This window comes from Mesoplodon bidens (genome assembly GCF_964165515.1).
Source record: "Mesoplodon bidens genome assembly, chromosome: X".
NCBI lineage: Eukaryota > Metazoa > Chordata > Mammalia > Artiodactyla > Ziphiidae > Mesoplodon > Mesoplodon bidens.
Window position 1 is genome coordinate 38,617,437 of NC_138163.1, and position 21,436 is coordinate 38,638,872.

The 21,436-nt window shown below is 40.2% G+C and overlaps 1 protein-coding gene and 1 long non-coding RNA gene across 3 annotated transcripts in view; one reads left to right on the forward strand and one right to left on the reverse strand.

The window, feature by feature from the left end:
* WDR44 (WD repeat domain 44) overlaps positions 1 to 4,031 on the reverse strand; it is an 83,514-nt gene extending 79,483 nt beyond the window's left edge. Inside the window, exon 1 of the mRNA XM_081222889.1 lies at positions 3,585 to 4,031. Coding sequence (XP_081079015.1) covers positions 3,585 to 3,661 — 77 coding nt within the window. The 5' untranslated portion in view covers positions 3,662 to 4,031. The remainder of the gene's footprint in view (positions 1 to 3,584) is intronic.
* Positions 4,032 to 6,223: 2,192 nt separating this feature from the next.
* LOC308609011 overlaps positions 6,224 to 21,436 on the forward strand; it is a 75,478-nt gene continuing 60,265 nt past the window's right edge. For both annotated transcript variants that reach the window (XR_014014259.1, XR_014014260.1), the window contains exons 1-2: positions 6,224 to 6,352; positions 9,247 to 9,409. This is a non-coding gene — a long non-coding RNA (uncharacterized lncRNA). The remainder of the gene's footprint in view (positions 6,353 to 9,246; positions 9,410 to 21,436) is intronic.

The window sequence follows — 21,436 nt, forward strand, 5'->3', positions numbered from 1 at the left end:
TATGGGGATATATGTATATGTATAGCTGATTACAAGTATAGCCAAAATACAAATATTTTGGTTGCCAACACAAAAATAAAGAATGCTCAAAATGTCACATTTAATTTTATAACATGTTTCAATGCCAGCCTTTAGTATGTGTATGTATAATCCACACAAATTAGCAGGAACATTCATTTCATATATAATTTACCCAGTAAATATTTAATTTCAAATCTACGGGTCTTGAATCATGTACCAAATACCATCCAGTCTGTTAAACTCTCCTCGAATTAAAGATGAGGAAATGAAATGACTCATAGTCCAGGGCTTTTTTCTACTATACTAAACTTCCTCCTCCCTTTCCTGCTTTATCAAAAGACAGCACGATAGCAGAAAAGAACTCTAGACTGTGAAACTGATCTGGATTCTAGTCCTAACTTTGCCATTAGTTTGCTGTGGCACCTTGGACAAGTCACTTTACTCTTTCCAGGCTTTGGCTTTCACAACATTTTACGTGAAGGAGTTTAACTAGATGTCCCTTCCAGCTGTAACATGCTATGAGCTTATAACATTCCTATCTGACAAAACAAGATACACATTCTTGAAAGAAAAAGTGGGAATTTCTAGCCAAGAGAACTGAAAAGTTTGTGCTGCTAGTTCTAAATAGATGCATCAGTTCAATTTAGCAAGTTAGTCCTAAAGCATTTTACTCCAGCATGAGGTTACCCTGTATAAACACACACACACACACACACACACACACACACACACAGCACACACCCAGTATGGGGCAGCTATGATGTACTAGAAAAAATACTGGAGTAGGAGTCCGAAGAACTGGTTTCAAATCCCAGCTTTCACTTATAAGCTGTGTCTCCTAGGCCAATTCATTAACCTCTCTGAGTCTAAGGTTCCTCATTAAAATGGAGATAAGAATAAGGAAACCTGACTTAAAATACCAATCAAAATAAAGCATTATAAGTGACGTACACTGCAAAGCTGTACAAGTGGAGATGATCTGCCACTGTGTTATAGTAGGGTGCATTCGAATCAAGCCTTTCTATAAACAACTGGGCTTATGTTTAACTTATTAAATTTGCTTTCAAAGAGTAGAATAACAAAGCTGAAGACACCACCGGAGGGGGAAAAGAAGAAATAAATCAATTTTAGGAAATGGATTGTTTATCTGGATTCTGCTGATTAACAAAACACGAGATAACTCTCAACAGTCTGCTCAGTTTACTACAATTTGGTGAAATGGTCTGTGTACTCTAGAACGCGCAATGCAAGGAACATTTCTTAAAGTGCCCAGACTCAGTCTGTTAACCTCTTAGAGTTTGTACGGTGTGCTACTCCAAGTGTATCTCAAGGCAGAGAGGATATTTCTAATGACCAGATATCTAGTGATACCATGTGTTTCCACAAATCAAGATTTCTCACTGCATTTCTAGGTTGTTAGTTACCCAGCCAAGTCTCCTCACAGCACCTTATGCAAAATGACAAAAACTGTCACAGAGGACAGAGGAAATGCTAATGATGCCAACCTTGTGCAGTCCTCCCAGTACTGCTAGTTCTTTTCAGATGCAATTCTCCAGATGAGTCTAATTCTCTTCCAAATCCCCTCACTAACCCAGGATGGAGCTGTAAAATTCACAGACTAACAGCAGTTTTATCCACAGAGCTCAACACTCTCAATATATGGGCAGGTTAGAGTTAAAATCAGAAGGCTGGGTCCCAAGAGATGTTTTTACTTTTAACCTAGCATATCAAAGGATCAAAGTGCTTGAGAAACTATATTATCCCATGAGGGAAGAAGTGACTCTATCAATTCTATCAAAATGACTCATTCGGTTTGGATACGTTAAATAACTCCAAATTCTGCATACTTCCTCCCAAAGTAAGCACTGTGTGAAGTTAAGTTTGCTAATTCCAAGAAAGTAAGGAGAAGGGAATGAACATTGCAGTTCTTTCTCTGTGCCAGGTACTGGACTACTAGGCAATTTACACAGGTCCTGATGTAGCTGCCCTTCAAACTTAAATTTGTTATATTCATTGAAAAGGAACAATATTCACATAGCTCTAAATTGATTAAATCATACATGTCGACGGTTATTTCCCTTCCCCCTCCACACACACACACACACACACACACACACACACACACACCCCCCAACTAAAGGATTAGGTCTCTTATTTAACCTGAATTGACAGTTCATTACTTTAAAGGGAATACCACAAAGACAAAATTTAATTTCAGGGGGCTCCAATGTACTTGGAAATCCAAGTGAATTTTCTATCCTCTGACATCTAGCTATGAACTTGTTTCATATACTGAACTTGAAGGAGATACAATGCCATCTCAAGATTGGCCATTGCAGCCCCCAAATCCCATAACAGTGATTTGAAGGTTGGTGGAAACACACTCATCAGCGATCTACCAACGTAGAAAGTTCTCTCGGATTTTGTTGCTGTAACTTTTGAGGTATATATTATATATAATACATATTAGGTTTTAGAACGACTTCTAGAATGTACAGATAACATTATTTGCATTAAGATATTTCTTCCACGGGTAAGCTTGCAAATTGAAGGCAGCTGACTCCTGGAACCATATTAGTGACTTACATTAACATACAAATTCAAGTTCTTATAGCATGAAAATGTATTTCACTGCCTCTAGGTCCACAAAAGCCCAGTAGAAGAGTTCGGTGAAATCGCTTTAAACATATTCCAACTTTGAAAAGTGGAGGAGTGGGTAAGTAGAAGTCCCAGGCAAGCGAAGCATTCCAACTACTCTACTTCCTACTCAGAATCTCCCATATTAATCACCACTAAAACATCTTGCAGAATTAGATAAAGAGCACAAAGCTGTGGCTCTCCTTCTAACCACAGATTACTCAGCATTTGTTTGTATCTCTGTAGTCCGTTGTGCACATTTATGTCCGGCTACCCTTTTAAGACCGCATTCTCCCTAATGGCAAAGGACCTTGTCTTCGATTTCCTTTGCCTCACGGCAAGGTGCTATTTTAATAAAACACCGTGGATCTAGAGTACATCACGTAGAGGACTTTCCTACGTAAACACCCAATCTTCCCCCCCCCACACCCCGCGCTCCGCTCCTTTTCTTTTTGTGCAACGAAGAGAAGAAGGCAAAATAGGGAGAGGTACAGCCACCTCTGAAACGAATAGGTAAGTTAGCGGCAAAAGAAAAAAAAAACTGGGCACTGCAATTTCTCCTGTTGCTGCTCCTTTAAACTATGGCCCCCAAGGCTAAAACGGATGTTTCAAAAGTAAGCTCTGAACCCCACAAATACAAATCTCCGGCTCTCAGGTTCGTAAACTGTCCCACCTCGCAGAAAGCTGGACAAGACAAGAAAGGAACCCCTGGGGCCGTTCACCAGGGAAAAGAGGAGGGTTTGCCCGAAGTGGCCAATCGCCCTCCCCCGACTCTCTCTCAAGTGCCCGAGGGAGGCGGAGAGGAGCAGCGGTGGCAGACACAGCGGGCCCTGGGAGGGGTGTAGGGGGGAAGGCACGGGGAAAGGCACAGGGGAAGCCGGGGGACAGGGACGCCCGGCTTGTGGGCCATGGCTCCCGTTACTTACCCTACAGGGTAGCCGCCCCCTAGGTGCACATCTTCAGGGGCATCAAAGAATTCCTCGGTGTCGCTTTCCGACGCCATTTATAGGACACACCCGCGGGTGAGGCCGGCGCCGCCTGGAGGGAGGGTGACTCTCGTCTCCTCCTCGTCGTCCTCCACCCCGGCGAGGCCGTGGGGAGGTGGGTCCCGGGGGAGGATGAGGAGGGAGCAGACGATCTGAAGTGAGGAGCCGGACAGTGGCAGGGGGCCGCCGGCAGCTGCCGGACTGAGGGAATGACCAGCAGTGCGGCCGCCTGAGGAGGCGCCGGTGGGTTCAGGGACTGTTGCTGCCGCCGCTCCCGGCGATAGGTGTATGAGGAGAGCGAGAGAAGAGGCGGTGGCTCTCCTCAGTGGGGGAGGGGGGGCGCGCCGACGACAGCAGCTCCAATTTCTCCCGCAGCTGCAATTACAGCAGCTGGGAAAGCTAGTTGCCTGCAAAATACGGACGCTCACCAACCCTCGCGAGATTTCAGGAGGGACAAGTAAAGCGTAGGCGGGGCGAAGAGGAGGCGGGGGCGGTTCCTGGGAAGCAGCGCTCAGATTTCTTGTACTCGAGAAGCCTATCAAAACGGCGCAAGCGCGTTGAGGGCGTTCGGTGAGAGCCGGAAGTAGCGGGGAAGGGTGGGGATGAGCGTCCTGAGGGGAGGAGTCTAGAACCCGCGCAGGAGCGGCGAGGTGCCCCGGCATTGTGAGAGCGCGCCCGACGTACGTGGGGTCTGGCAGAGTGTCCTACCCACTAACTCTGTAGTTCCAAAGAGGCATTTTTAGAGGGGTGATTTGGGGTCTGCTTTTTTTCTTACACGGAAATGCTGTCGGGAAAAGTTGGCATTGTGGTTTGAATTTACGTCGTTTTAATTTATCCAAGCGCGGAATATCCCACCCTAGGGAGTAGGCAGGTCCACCTCCTCTAGCGTTACGGGCATAACCCGTCCTATTTACTACAAGCTCTCTAATTGAGATCCCTAGATACGATCCTGCCGGCCAGAGGGTGGGGTCCAAGAGAGATACGTGGGGAGCGTGCCAGCTGTGTGGAGTAATGATGGATTTGTTGCTGGAGCTGAGCCACTGTAGGGCCTCCGGTTACTTTCTCCCTACAAATATGCAGTTTTGCCCACACTTAATGCGAGAGAAATTCTTACATACTGGCCAAGATGTGCGTCAGTCAAATGGTAAATATATATTGAGCAGGTTCCGTTGCAAGGCTAAGAGCTAGTAACTTAATTCTAATCCTCGACTGCCCAATGTCCAGTGATGAAAATAGAAAGGTGCTTTTTAAAAGACCAAGATGTTCTTTCTTAATGCATCATGGACCATCAAAGTGATAATACTGACTTTCTATGTGATTGGGAAGCACATTTACTTTTCCCACTGCCATGACAGGAAGGTACTCTGATCCGTTTGCAGCCTCAGTTGTTGCTTAAGATGGTCGCAGAAAAGACAAGTGGGACCAGGGGCATGGCCTCAGGCTGGAATGGGGCTCTAGATTCCTCCGGAAAGCAACCAGGAAAATATCTGGAGTTGTGTAAAACCAAATGTCATATATTGTGTATTCTTTAACACCCTAGAAGTTCAGGGAAAATGCTGCATAATGAAATAGGGTAATATTTTTTGCAGTAAACCATATGATTATTCATACGTGGTAAACAAATACCAGTAAATAGCCTCCTTCAGTTCAGATCAGCTACTACTGTCAAGTAAGTTTAGGTTAGAGTAATTTGACTGTCAATAAGTTACTAAAAGTACAAAACAAAAATGTTTGGTTTCCAGAGCTTTTGGGATTTAAGGATTGCACATGAGGGGTTTGTGGATCCTTGTGAGGACATGACTTTTGGCACTGTCCAATAATTATTAGCTTTTTTTTTGTTTAAAAATATTTATTTAGGGCTTCCCTGGTGGCGCAGTGGTTAAGAACCTGCCTGCCAACGCAGGGGACACGGGTTTGAGCCCTGGTCCGGGAAGATCCCACATGCCGCGGAGCAACTAAGCCCATGCGCCACAACTACTGAGCCTGCGCTCTAGAGCTTGTGAACCACAGCTACTGAAGCCCGTGCTCCGCAACAAGAGAAGCCACCGCAATGAGAAGCCTGCACACCTCAACCAAGAGTAGCCCCCGCTTGCCACAACTAGAGAAAGCCCAGGAGCAGCAACGAACACAGCCAAAAATAAAAATAAATAAAATAAATTTATTTAAAAAATATATTTATTTGGCTGCATCGGGTCTTAGTTGTGGCACGGGGGATCTTTTAGTTGTTGCATGTGAGCTCTTTGTTGTGGCATCCGGGATCTAGTTCCCTGACCAGGGATCGAACCCTGGCCCCCTACATTGGGAGCATGGAGTCTTAGCCACTGGACCACCAGGGAAGTCCCTAGCTTTTATGTGTTTTAAACATGTTAATTTCCTAGGTATGGAAATATATCTCAAAGTACTAACTTTTTATTTTGTTGCTCACTAGGAGAGATATGCTATTTTCCTTATGGATTATGGAAAGATACAAGTAAATAAACTACCTGAATTTATTTTCTTCCTAGCTTTGTGATAGTGAATTTACATTTGCCTTAAAAATTAAAGTTTGGTGTCATGTATTATTCTAGGTGCTGAGGATAATTCAAAGATGAAAAAGACAACTTAGTTCCTCTCTTCCAGAAGCTCACAATCTAGCAATGGAGGAAAGCAGAGTCCTAATTTGGTGCTTTTTTTCACTATACCATACGACCTCTCTTGGACCTTTTAAGGTACCTTAAACATTATACTTAGAAAAAAGTTAAAATGAAATAGGAAAGATTAAGCTGATAACATTTTTAGAGCTGTTAAAATTATGTAAATGCTTTTATCAATTTTATGAGAAAGTGAATTTCTGGGAACATCAAAACACATGTGTACCACCTATGATCATTTTTAAAGATGTCAGAAGATGTGTTTGTTTTGCCTGAAACATCTGTTCTTGAGTTTTAAAGCAGCAGGTTTTAGGCTTAGTCCAAGGCAGTGGTTTTGAAGCCTTTCTCCTTATTAGAAATGGAACCCTTTAATCAAACCTAATTTCATGCAAAAGTCCACATATCATAAAAATAAAAACTATTTTAGTTGAAGCAGGGGTAGTTCAGGTTCCTGCCTGCTTGGCCTTCCTTGAGTCTCAAGAGACTGCTGCAAGGCTCCATCAAAAAAAAAAAAAAGAAAGAAAGCTATTGGTCCAAAGCAGGGGTTGGCAAATTATGGTACTGGTACACTGGACAAATCTGTCCTGCTGTCTCTTTTTGTAAATAAAGTTTTACTGGAACACAACCAGCCCTATTTGTTTATATATTGTGTATGTTTGCTTTCAGAGCAGAGTTGAAAAGTGGGGACAGAGACTTTATGGCCCTCAAAGCCTAAAATATTTACCCTCAGGCTCTTTGCAGAAAAATTTTGCCATCCCCTGATCCAGAGGATACTATTTTCTAGGGTAACTGAGAACTGAGATTACACTCAAATTAAATGGTTGTTTGAATTAGTTTCACAACAGAATTGTATAATGGCACAAAATTATACGTATAGATAAAAATGAGAATAAAACATTTTACCACCTGGCTCATTTCCAATGACTATAAAAACTGTACAGGTCTAAGGCCAAGGTGGGTTTAAGGAAACTTTTTATGCCTCCTTATCTGCACAGCATAAACTCTACTTAGGAGTTTCAAAGGCTAGGGTCACAGCCAGTGTATAGAACAGCTTGTCTGTGGGATACTCGCTCTCTCCTCTTGTCAAGAATAATACAAAATGGCGGTATCCTTGGAGCCAGTTTTGCTCCAACCCCAAGGATAATCACTCAAAACATCAGTAACAAAACTGTAATGCATGTAGGCTTTTGTTATAAACAAGAGCTAACATGATAACTCAGGGGAAAACTTTTTATGTACAGGGTTAGGTGATTTGAGATAGAATATTGACATGAAAAGATTTAATATTGTAATCTCTGTGAGAGTTTTTGTGGATTTTGAAGTATCAGAATCCATGAAAAAAATCATTCTGAAACTGGCCACAGTTTGTCAGGGCCAGGACTAAATTCTGTAATCATCAACTTTCAATTATCTGTTTGAAAAGTCAGTTGTGTTACAGATTATAATAGTACAAATTCAAAAAATCTATTTGGCTTTGGAATTTTTACATCTTTTTCAGGTCTACTCCACCTTCTTAATGATGGCTTATGTTCATATTAAAATGAATTTTCAATCTCTGAGCACACAAGAACTGAAAGTGGAGAATGGTAGTCTAGAATGTGTCAAGAGACACAGAAAAGCCAGCCTGACACTTAAAATGTGTTAGTATTGTGCAATGGAATGTTTTGTAGCCATGTATTACTATTCAGGACCCTGGAAGAAAGCTAACTGGAATGATCTTAAACAAAAAAAGGGAATTTATTCGCTAACATAGTCAAGTACAGACTGCTCTAACACTTGTCTATTCCTTTGTGACTAATATATTAGAGACAATTTAAGCGGAAGGTGAATTTTGCATTTGCTTATGTGCAGTTTTGTCAGCCAGAAACAGGTGAAAACAAAACTACACCCAGATGAATCAAGTTGCATAGGAATACACAAAATACACGCACTCAGACCTCAGACGTCTACCAGTTAACTCACTTCATTGTGTGTTTTGAGTCACACCCATCCACATCAAGTGTTACAGCTTTCCATCTGATTTCAGATAACCCTCCTTCCACCACTTCACAATAATTCACAAGTTGCAACCCTTCTGATAACCCATTTCCACAAGCAAACTTCAGTTCTTTTTCAAAATAAAGCACCATATTTATTGTAGTATTTATGTATTTCTTAACCATTTAACATGTAAAACTGCTACCATTTTCATTAGGTTTGTATCTTTTTGTGTATGTGTCACTGACAGTTCTTGAATGTTGCACTCATAGCCCCATTTCCCCCATAAGCCCTGTGGTTTTTATTGAGCAACTTGGCATAGCGCAGTAATTTTGTGGAAAAGCATATGTTGTCTTTTTAAAAAATTTATTTATTTATTTTTGGCTGCATTGGGTCTTCGTTGTTGCGCGTGGGCTTTCTCTAGTTGCGGCGGCTGGGGCTACTCTTTGTTGTGGTGCGCGGGCTTCTCATTGTGGTGGCTTCTCTTGTTGCGGAGCATGGGCTCTAGGCATGCGGGCTTAGTAGTTGTGGCGCGTGGGCTTAGTAGTTGTGGCGCGTGGGCTTAGTAGTTGTGGCGCACGGGCTTAGTTGCTCCACGGTGTGTGGGATCTTCCTGACCAGGGCTCGAACCCATGCCCCCCGCATTGGCAGGCGGATTCTTAACCACTGTGCCACCAGGGAAGTCCCCATATGTTGTCTTATAGCAGCACAGACTATAGTCCAGATGAAGTAGCTTTAGGCGTGGCTGGATCCAGGGTCTAAGATATATCAAAACTTTCTCTTTCTGTCTGCCTCTCTTCTTTGCTTATCTCCGCTTCTTTTTGTGCTTTGGCTTCAATTTTCCTATCACAGACAGCTTCCTTTTTGTACTCAGCAAAGATGGCTGCAAGCAACTTCAGTTTATAATGTCTTAATAATTCTCAATCCCAAAGGAAGTAAAACTTTCTCTTGGTGTTGATATATTAAATCTCAGGGTCTATGTTGATTGGTCTTAGGAAACCTCTCTGGGTCAACTGATTCCCTACCACACACCATGTGGGGAGAGACTACTGTGATCATCTTCCTCACTAGGACCACACGGAGTATGCAATGGATGTTTTTTTCAAGAAAGGGTCACTGGCAGACAGGAACAATGTGCTAACCACCAGCTGTTAAGGGGTAAGTCTCTATATTCATTGACATGACAGGAGCTCATGATGCATTAAATGAAAACAGATGTCATGAAATAACTGCATGAGGAATAATCCTATTTATATAAAATTATTTATCTGTGTCTCTATATGTGTATGTAAGCATAGGGAATTCTGGAAGAATATTCATAAATGCTTGATGGTGTTTGTCTTTGGTTGCTGATTAAAATAATAATGAGGGCTTTCCTGGTGACACAGTGGTTGAGAGTCCGCCTGCCAATGCAGGGGACATGGGTTCGTGTCCCAGTCTGGGAAGATCCCACATGCCGCGGAGCGGCTAGGCCTGTGAGCCATGGCTGCTGAGCCTGCGCGTCCGGAGCCTGTGCTCCGCAACAGGAGAGGCCACAACAGTGAGAGGCCCGCGTACTGCAAAAAAATAATAATAATAATAATGAAAGTTTTGGTTATTTGTACCTTTATATAATGACTCAGTTTTCTACGGTGAATATGTATTACTTTGTAAACAAGAGGAAAATGTTAAAAGAAAATATATAAGCAATCATATACAAGGTAGACTTACACACAAAATGAAGATCTGAGATTCATTCCCAATATAGTGCATGACTGTGAGTCCTGGGCCTATTACAGGTGTCACACTTAACTTCTGGAACAGTTTAATAAGGGCCACTGAGAAAATGAACTTGGAAAAAAAAGTCATATTTTCTGCACTGCAGGCTTGACACACAAAGAGAATGGTAACGGTAATTTCCAAAGCAACTGTGAAATGATGCACTGATATGGAGCTTCTAGAAGCAAAGTATAATATTAGAGGTTCACTTGTAAATAATATGGACTAAGCATAATTTTGTTTTTCAAAACAATAAGCAGTATATATGACCTGATCTAAAGAGAGAAAAAGTAAGACATATGAAATTTATGCTTCAAAATTTCACTCCAGGTCAAAATCTGAGGAAGAGATCTTTTATTTTTCTTTCCGGGAAGAAAAGGAATATATACATCCATACATATATATACACATACACATATGTATTTTTTAATTGGTGAAACAATCTAGTGGCAAACATTTATATAGAAATATCAATCAGGCTAATGCATGTGTGTGTGCTGTTACCATTGGAAGGGACTTTAAAGATCACTAGTGTAAGCCTCATATCTAATGCATGAATTCTTTTTACAAACTTCCCCGATAAGTGGTCACTCAGGGACATGGAACTTACTATTTACCCAATCCATTTTTTGATAAATGTTAACAAATCTCTTCATTGTATTTAGCCCAAATCTTCATTTCTGTATTTTCCTTCCACTGGTTATAATTCTGGCTACTAAATCCATACAAAACCTTTGATCTATTTAAAGATGATTATCAGTCCTCTTTATGTTCTTCATCTTGGGAGCATACAGTTGACCCTTGAACAATGTGGGGGTTAGAGGTCAAAAAATCCACTTACAACTTTACAGTTGGCCCTCCGTATCTGTGGTTACACATCTTTGGATTCAGCCAACTTCGGTTCATGTAGTACTGTAGTACATACTTATTGAAAAAGATCCACATATAAGTGCACCTGCACAGTTCAAATCCGTGTTGTTCAAGGGTCAACTGTATGCTGATTTGTTTATGCTGAATGTGTTCAGAGACAAAGATAAGTGGGAATTTCAACTGCACAGTTAAAGTGCTACATTAAATAAGTATGTGATAATATGTGTACATACTAAACATATTCATCTTATGTACAGGATACCTGTCTAATGGTGTGCCCTCTGTGTACCTAGTGATAATATGTTACATCAGAATCATTCTTTATGCTTTCTGAGACAGTTTTACATGTCTTATGTCATTCAATGATAAAATAATAATTGCTATCATTAAATTAGTGCTAGATACTGTATTAAGTGCTTTGCACATATTATTTCACTTAATCCGTCATGCACTATATGAGGAATATACTACTATTCTCCCCATTTTATAGGTAGGGAAACTGAAGTTTAGAAGAGTTAAGTAACTTACCCAGAGTTTTACAGCTAGCATTTAGTGGTGAAGATTTAAGCCCAAGGTCACACTTTTTTTATTTTATTCTATTTAATTTTATTTAATTTTTGTTATCTTCCCAGAGTTTCCTCTAGTTTGACTAACTTATAGCAAATGAGCCATATTAATGAGTGAAGTGTCTGAAATAATAATATTATAACAAAAAAATTAAAGCAGTTGGTTGATATTTCTTTTTTTCCCACCGTTTATGGTATTTATCTAAATAAGAACATCTCAACATTGACGTTTATGGTAGGCAGAATTTTAAGATAGACCCTTAAGATTTCCTAGCTTCCTCTATACACACATCTCCCAGTTATTCAATTCAATGCTAATCTAGGTGCTGCTATGAAGGGATTTTGCAGATGTAGTTAAAGTCCCAAATCAGTTGACTTTAAGATAGGGAGATTATACCTGTGGATCTGACCTAATCACATGAGCCCTTTAAAAGCAGAATTTTCTCTGACTGGTGGGAAAAGGAAGTCAGAGAAATACACTCTGGCAGGCTTGGAAGAAAGCAAACGTCTAAAAAAAAAAAAAAAGAAAGCAAACATCTAAAAAGAAGAAAGCAAACATCTATGCTGTATACTGCCTTTGGGGGACAAGGGGTGTGGAATGTGGCCTCTAGGAACCAAGAGTACCTTCCTGCTGATAGTAAGGAAAGGGGGACCTCAGTCTTCTGGCTGCAGGGATCTGAGTTCTGCCGACAACCTGAATGGGGTGGGAAGAGGATCCCAAGCTCCATATGAGAAAGCAGCCTAGCTGACATCTTGATTTCAGCCTTCTTAGACCCTGAGCAGAGAGCTCAGCCATACTACCCAGCCTTCTGATTTACAGAACTGTGAGCTAACAAATTCGTATTTTTTAGGCCACTAAAAAATTGGTAATTTGTATGAAACAATAGAAAACGACTCCAGGGGTACATATCCTTATCTTCCCTCTGCTAGTTAAGAACCGTGAATCTAGGTAGGTCATGGCAAAACAAGTGTGATACATCAGCAGGTGCTGTTTGCTTTCTGAAGTCCTTGAGTGCACTTGGGAATAAATGTAACACTGGGAGTGAACATTAAGGTGTAATATAACAGAAGAAAAAACAGATCAGAAAAAATTACCTAACATGCATTTAAGATATGAGAGAAGTATCTTGCTTCACATACACACTCACACACAGTGCACCCAAAATTCAACCCCATTTGCAAAATATTCTCCAGAACCGCAGCAATCCTGCTACCCGTGTGATGTTAGGGACTCTCTGGTTCCCTTGCTTCTGTGGTCTTTAACCATTGAGTGAACCTGCCTGCCTTTAGAATTTAGACTTAGTCTCACTGTTAATCTTACTACTGACCTTCTGGTATTTTTATATAGCTTCACGGTGGTTGCTTGATCATTCATTCATTCTTTCATTCATTCAACAGAGGGCTTGCTATATGCTAGGCATTGTACTAGTAGTGGGTTAACAGTGGTATAACTTAGTCCTTCTGGGCTGGGCTTTTCATCCCTGTCACCTAAACTCTTAATTTGAGCTCTGACTTATAGCTTCAGTACTCTGTGCCTGGCATCTGACACATGTAATCCAGATCACCCTGAATAACTAAATGCCTAGCTTTTCATTTATGGCTTTTGCCTATGTTCCTCATCTTTGAAGCCTAAACTTCTGGTCACCAGCCTTCTCCAGCTTACCTTGACATCAGTCTTCCAATGTTCCCTGGCTAGTTATGGACTTGAAATCTAGCTTGTCATGCCAAATATTTTCTCCTACTTCAGTCATCCTATCCATCTGGGTCACACTGGCTGGCCATTCTTGTTGGTCAGTATCTCTTCAATCTTTAGACCCAGCTTGACCATATACATCTTGAAGTTGAGAAATAGTAGACATAATTTTAGTTTTTCAAAATTTTAGCAAAGTTTTATACCTAAAATGGCCATTTTGTCAAAAGTAGACAATTTGTTTAAAAACTAATCAGGGATCTGACCTCAGTCTTGGACAAAAGTCTGAAAGTCATGACCTAAGAAGAGGGATGGGGGGATGAAAAGGGAATAATCACTTGTGCTGTACCAGTGATCTGGCTGGCTTTTTACATGTTATCTCAGTCATTCAGTTCTCAAACCTTCCCCCACTGTGTTTATTAAAAAATTTTTATATGTAGGGACCTGAAGCACAGTAGCAGGGTCAGAATTTGAACTTAGGTGCACCTGGCCCTTAAATGCACACTTTTCCCAGTATACTGCATCAAAATGCATACTTTTCTCTCTGTTTTTCCTTTTGGAGATTGCAGAATGGTCAAGCTAGGAGTTAGAATTAATAGAGCTCACCTACCAGATACCACTTCAGACTCTGAAGGAAATGTCTGTGTTGATTATACAGAATCGCATTTCTAGTATTCTGAAAAAAACCATAAGTCTTATTCAAGCAACTGTGCTCATTGCCCTTTGCTCCTTTTGAAGATGACATGAATGGACACCCTGATTGTGGTCAATCCAGGATTCTCATGTGGGCAAATGAAAGGTTGATATTCGCCTAATAAGTTTAGTAGACAAAGTGAGCAAGCTCGCTAAATGTGGCCTGAACCTGAGGATTTGTATTTCGCTAACTGTGGAAAATTCATAGCCATTCTCTCTTATTCTCTTTGATATTTCCTTCTAGAACTTCCACTAGATGCATGTTGATCCCTCTCATTATATCCTCCATATGTATTCACCTGTCTTTCATATTTTCCCTCGTGTGTATTTTGGTATTTATTTGTGAGCACACATTTCATTGGAACTTTCTCTCTGGAGATTGAAATCTGGGTTTAAAGTGAACACTTCTAGGGGCTTCCCTGGTGGCGCAGCGCTTGAGAGTCCGCCTGCCGATGAGGGGGACACGGGTTCGTGCCCCGGTCCGGGAAGATCCTACATGCTGCGGAGCGGCTGGGCCCGTGAGTCATGGCCGCTGAGCCTGCACGTCCGGAGCCTGTGCTCTGCAATGGGAGAGGCCACAGCAGTGAGAGGCCCGCGTACCGCAAAAAAAAAAAAAAAAAAGTGAACACTTCTAGGGGAGAGTTGCTCCTACTATTCACCTGGGAATACTGCCAGTCCAGGACTATTTTAAGCTAAATTTCTGGTATGCGGTGTTTTGGCCATAGAGGTAATGTGATTTCTGGACCCAGACCTGCCTGGGGTTATGATGTCTAAAGGAAATTTCTCTCTCTCTCTCCTACCCAGAGCCAAAACCAGGACAAGCACCTATCTCTACCATGCGCCTCTGGGTGGTAGTTTTGCCCCCATTCATCCATGAAGAGCATCACCCTTTGGGGGTCTGACTTTAAGCAGAGAAAGAAAGGGATGGTGTGTGCCTGATCGAACTTCTAACCTTGCCTGGGCCCCAGGATTTGTCTTTTTGGTCCCTTGCACTCAACTAGCCCATTAAAACTACTAGGATTTTTTTAACTCTAGGGTTATTAGGAACCAGTAGCTATCCAAAGGTAGTTGCCACCTCCAGAGCTTCTTCTTTATTCTGGATTACTGCTGACATGTCCTTACGGGTTCTTATTTTCCCACTATCTCAACTATCAACCCTGCATTTAAAAGGATATATTCTATCTATCATACCTATCTATCATATCTATCTATCTACCTATCATTTTAAGATGTACTAAACTGGAGGTATTTCTTTGGCTATCTCTTCTGCCATATTTCCTCAATTCAATTCTTTTTTAAAAAAATTTTAATCTGGGCTTCCCTGGTGGCGCAGTGGTTGAGAGTCCACCTGCCGATGCAGGGGACACGGGTTTGTGCCCCGGTCTGGGAGGATCCCACATGCCGCAGAGCGGCTGGGCCTGTGAGCCACGGCCACTGGGCCTGCACATCCGGAGCCTGTGCTCCGCAACGGGAGAGACCACAACAGTGAGAGGCCTGTGTACCGCAAAAAAAAAAAAAAAAAAAAAAAAATTTAATCTACTTTTTATTTCTTTTAATTTATTTTTGAATTTTGGAATTTTATTTTATTTTTTTCATAAAGCAGGTTCTTATTAGTTATACATTTTATACATATTAGTGTATACATATCAATCCCATTCTCCCAATTCATCCCCCCACCCCCCTCCACCCCCCACCACTTTCCCCCCTTGGTGTCCATACGTTTTTTCTCTACATTTGTGTCTCTATTTCTGCCCTGCAAACCAGTTCATTTGTACCATTTTTCTAGGTTCCACATATATGTGTTAATATATGATATTTGTCTTTCTCTTTCTGACTTACTTCACTCCGTATGACAGTCTCTAGATCCATCCACGTCTCTACAAATGACCCAGTTTCATTCCTTTTTATGGCTGAGTAATATTCCATTGTATATATGTACCACTTCTTCTTTATCCATTCGTCTGTCGATGGGCATTTAGGTTGCTTCCATGACATGGCTATTGTAAATAGTGCTGCAGTGAACATTGGGGTGCATGTGTCTTTTTGAATTATGGTTTTCTCTGGGTACATGCCCAGTACTGGGATTGCTGGGTTGTATGGTAATTCTATTTTTAGTTTTTTAAGGAACCTGCATACTTTTCTCCATAGTGGCTGTATCAATTTACATTCCCACCAACAGTGCAAGAGGGTTCCCTTTTCTCCACACCCTCTCCAGCATTTGTTGTTTGTAGATTTTCTGATGATGTCCATGCTAACTGGTGTGAGGTGATACCTCATTGCAGTTTTGATTTGCATTTCTCTAATGATTAGTGACGTTGAGCAGGTTTTCATGTGCTTCTTGGTCATCTGTATGTCTTCTTTGGAGAAATGTCTATTTAGGTCTTCTGCCCACTTTTTGATTGGCTTGTTTGTTTTTTTAATATTGAGCTGCATGAGCTGTTCATATATTTTGGAGATTAATCCTTTGTCCATTGATTCGTTTGCAAATATTTTCTCCCATTCTGAGGGTTGTCTTATCGTCTTGTTTGTAGTTTCCTTTGCTGTGCAAAAGCTTTTAAGTTTCATTACGTCCCATTTGTTTATTTTTGTTTTTATTTCCATTTCTCTAGGAGGTGGGTCAAAAAGGATCTTGCTGTGATTTATGTCATAGAGTGTTCTGCCTATGTTTTCCTCTAAGAGTTTCATACTATCTGGCTTTACATTTAGGTCTTTAATCCATTTTGAGTTTATTCTTGTGTATGGTGTTAGGGAGTGTTCTAATTTCATTCTTATACATATAGCTGTCCAGTTTTCCCAGCACCACTTATTGAAGAGGCTGTCTTTTCTCCACTGTATACCCTTGCCTCCTTTGTCATAGATTAGTTGACCATAGGTGCATGGGTCTATCTCTGGGCTTTCTATCCTGTTCCATTGATCTATATTTCTGTTTTTGTGCCAGTACCACATTGTCTTGATTACTGTAGTTTTGTAGTATAGTCTGAAATCAGGGAATCTGATTCCTCCAACTCCGTTTTTTTCCCTCAAGACTGCTTTGGCTCTTCGGGGTCTCTTGTGTCTCCATGCAAATTTTAAGATTTTTGTTCTAGTTCTGTAAAAAATGCCATTGGCAATTTGAAAGGGATTGCATTGTATCGGTAGATTGCTTTGGGTAGTATAGTCATTTTCACAGTATTGATTCTTCCAATCCAAGAGCATGGTATATCTCTCCATCCATTTGTATCATCTTTAATTTCTTTCATCAGTGTCTTATAGTTTTCTGCATACAGGTCTTTTGTCTCCTTAGGTAGGTTTATTCCTAGGTATTTTATTCTTTTTGTTGCAATGGTAAATAGGAGTGTTTCCTTAATTTCTCTTTCAGATTTTTCATCATTAGTGTATAGGAATGCAAGAGATTTCTGTGCATTAATTTTGTATCCTGCAACTTTACCAGATTCATTGATTAGCTCTAGTAGTTTTCTGGTGGCATGTTTAGGATTCTTTGTGTATAGTATCATGTCATCTGCAAGCAGTGACAGTTTTACTTTTTCTTTTCCAATATGGATTCCTTTTATTTCTTTTTCTTCTCTGATTGCCGTAGCTAGGACTTCCAAAATTATGTGGAATAATAGTGACGAGAGTGGACATCCTTGTCTTGATCCTGATCTTAAAGGAAATGCTTTCAGTTTTCACCATTGAGAATGATGTTTGCTGTGGGTTTGTCATATATGGCCTTTATTATGTTGAGGTAGGTTCCCTCTATGCCCACTTCTGGAGAGTTTTTATCATAATTGGGTGTTGAATTTTGTCAAAAGCTTTTTCTGCATCTATTTAGATGATCATATGGTTTTTCTTCTTCAGTTTGTTAATATGGTGTATCACATTGATTTGCATATACTGGAGAATCCTTGCATCCCTGGGATAAATCCCACTTGATCATGGTATATGATCCTTTTAATGTGTTGTTGGATTCTGTTTGCTAGTAGTTTGTTGAGGATTTTTGCATCTATGTTCATCGGTGATATTGGTCTCTAATTTTCTTTTTTTTGTAGTATCTTTGTGTGGTTTTGGTATCAGGGTGATGGTGGCCTCATAGAATGAGTTTGGGAGTGTTCCTTCCTCTGCAATTGTTTGGAAGAGTTTGAGAAGGATGGGTGTTATCTCTTCTCTAAATGTTTGATAGAATTCACTTGTGAAGCCATCTGGTCCTGGAATTTTGTTTGTTAGAAGATTTTTGATCAGAGTTTCAATTTCATTACTTGTGATTGGTCTGTTCATATTTTCTACTTCTTCCTGGTTCTGTCTTGGAAGGTTATACCTTTCTAAGAATTTGTCCATTTCTTCCAGGTTGTCCATTTTATTGGCACAGAGTTGCTTGTAGTAATCTCTCATGATCCTTTGTATTTCTGCGGTGTCCGTTGTAACTTCTCCTTTTTCATTTCTAATTTTAATGATTTGAGTCCTCTCCCTCTTTTTCTTGATGAGTCTGGCTAATGGTTTATCAATTTTGTTTATCTTCTCAAAGAACCAGCTTTTAGTTTTATTGATCTTTGCTGTTGTTTTCTTTGTTTCTCTTTCATTTATTTCTGCTATGATCTTTATGATTTCTTTCCTTCTACTAACTTTGGGTTTTGTTTGTTCTTCTTTCTCTAGTTCGTTTAGGTGTAAGTTTAGATTGTTTATTTGAGATGTTTCTTGTTTCTTGAGGTAGGCTTGTATTACTATAAGCTTCCCTCTTAGAACTGCTTTTGCTGCATCACATAGGTTTTGGGTTGTCGTGTTTTCGTTGTAATTTGTCTCCAGGTATTTTTTGACTTCCTCTTGCATTTCTTCCGTTATCTCTTGGTTATTTATTAATGTACTGTTTAGCCTCAAAGTGTCTGTGATTTTACGTTTTTTTCCCTGTAATTGATTTCTAATCTCATATCGTTGTGGTCAGAAAAGATGCTTGATATGATTTCAATTTTCTTAAATTTACTGAGGCTTGATTTGTGACCCAAGATGTGATCTATCCTGGAGAATGTTCCATGTGCACTTGAGAAGAAAGTGTAATCTGCTGTTTTGGGATGGAATGTCCTATAAATATCAATTAAATCTATCTGGTCTGTTGTGTCATTTAAAGCTTGTGTTTCTTATTAATTTTCTGTTTGAATGATCTGTCCATTGTTGTAAGTGAGGTGTTACAGTCCCCCACTATTATTGTGTTACTGTCAATTTCCTCATTTATAGCTGTTAGCAGTTGGCTTATGTATTGAGGTGCTCCTATGTTGGGTGCATATATATTTATAATTGTTATATCTTCTTCTTGGATTGATCCCTTGCTCATTATGTGATGTCCTTCTTTTTCTCTTGTAATAGTATTTGTTTTAAAGTCTATTTCATCTGATATGAGAATTGCTACTCCAGCTTTCTTTTGATTTCCATTTGCATGGACTATCTTTTTCCATCCCTGCACTTTCAGTCTGTATGTGTCCCTGGGTCTGAAGTGGGTCTCTTGTAGACAGCATATATATGGGTCTTGTTTCTGTATCCATTCAGCGAGCCTGTGTCTTTTGGTTGGAGCATTTAATCCATTCACATTTAAGGTGATTATCGATAAGTATGTTCCTATTACCATTTTCTTAATTGTTATGGGTTTGATTTTGTAGGTCCTTTTCTTCTCTTGTGTTTCTCACTTAGAGAAGTTTCTTTAAGCATTTGTTGTAGAGCTGGTTTGGTGGTGCTGAATTTTCTTAGCTTTTGCTTATCTGTAAAGCTTTTGATTTCTCCATTGAATCTGAATAAGATCCTTGCCGGGTAGAGTTATCTTGGTTGTAGGTTCTTCCCTTTCATCACTTTAAATATATCATGCCAATCCCTTCTGGCTTGTAGAGTTTCTGCTGAGAAATCAGCTGTTAACCTTATGGGAGTTCCCTTGTATGTTATTTGTCATTTTTCCCTTGCTGCTTTTGATAATTTTTCTTTGTCTTTAGTTTTTGTCAATTTTATTACTCTGTGTCTCAGCATGTTTCTCCTTGAGTTTATCCTGCCTGGGACTCTCTGTGCTTCCTGGACTTTGGTGGCTATTTCCTTTCCCATGTTAGGGAAGTTTTTGACTATAATCTCTTCAAATAGTTTCTCAGGTCCTTTGTCTCTCTCTTCTCCTTCTGGGACCCCTATAATGAGAATGTTGTTGGGTTTAATGTTGTCCCAGAGGTCTCTTAGGCTGTCTTCATTTCTTTTCATTCTTTTTTTCTTTATTCTGTTCCGCAGCAGTGAATTCCACCATTCTGTCTTCCAGGTCACTTATCTGTTCTTCTACCTCAGTTATTCTGCTATTGACTCCTTCTAGTGTATTTGTTATTTCAGTTATTGTATTTTTCATCTGTTCGTTTGTTCTTTAATTCTTGTAGGTCTTTGTTAAACATTTCTTGCATCTTCTCAATCTTTGCCTCCATTCTTTTTCCGAGGTCCTGGATCATCTTCGCTATCATTATTCTGAACGCTTTTTCTGGAAGGTTGCCTATCTCCACTTCATTTAGTTGTTTTTCTGGGATTTTATCTTGTTCCTTCATCTGGTACATAGCTCTCTGCCTTTTTATCTTGTCTATCTTTCTGTGAATGTCCCTCAATTCAGTTCTATTCCACAGAAAGATGTTTGGCTAGGTGGATTAATATGTGTACAATTGTCATGGAGGCAGTCTTTTTGGCAAAAAGTAAAACTGATTATACAGAAGCTCTGCCTTTAGGTTTATATTGATTAGGCCATTGCATAGTTGTTGTGGTGGATATGTTTTACCAGATTTATCGTGTCTTTGAAAAACTAAGGATGTTTGAGGTCCTGGATCAGGTAGTGTGATATAACTACTTCTACCAGCAGCAGGTCCTGAAGCAGACACTTTCTGGCCTAGAGAATTGCAGAAAGTAGATCAAGCACTGCTTGGGTAGAAGGTGAGAATCCTTTCTTTCCATAATAGCATAAAGATATCTGGTCTGCCTAGGACGTGTGGAGATTCAGTTTATTTGAAACTGAGCTACTTTCTTACTGAGGAGCCATAACCTTTTTGTGTAAGAAGGGTTCAATGATTTTTTTGAGTGGAATCTAAGTCTTCCTCCTTTGGGTATACATTGGTTAGTGGACAGCTATTCGATGTCCATTATTTTGGTTGAGGGATGAAGGTCAATGGAGCTAGTGACAGAAACACATTCCCTCTGGCCATATACCGTATGTGGGAAACTCAAAATATAAGCCGTATCTCATACCAGCCCTGGGAAAGACTGTAGATACTGTCAGTCTCTGAGGATGCCCATTGTAAATGTAAAAGTCATTCTGTAGATCAATGGATAGAAAGCAAGAAGTGATTAGGTAGTAATACCCTGAGCTGATGCTGCCCCAGGAGTAAGTGTTGGGATGGTTGTGGAGGATGTTTATGGTGTATAGAGGAATAGTTGTCTTATGGACTTGTGTAGTGAGAGAAACAGGAGAATTTGTTTTCAGCTTAGATTCAAAACCACGAGTGGCTTTTCCCAGCAAAATGTATTTTAAATGCACCTCCCATTGTCTCACCTTGAAAAATGCTGATTTAGAAAAAATAAGAGACTCCACCTGTTCCAGAGAACATAGATGCAGAATGCTGGTCAGAGCGTAATTCT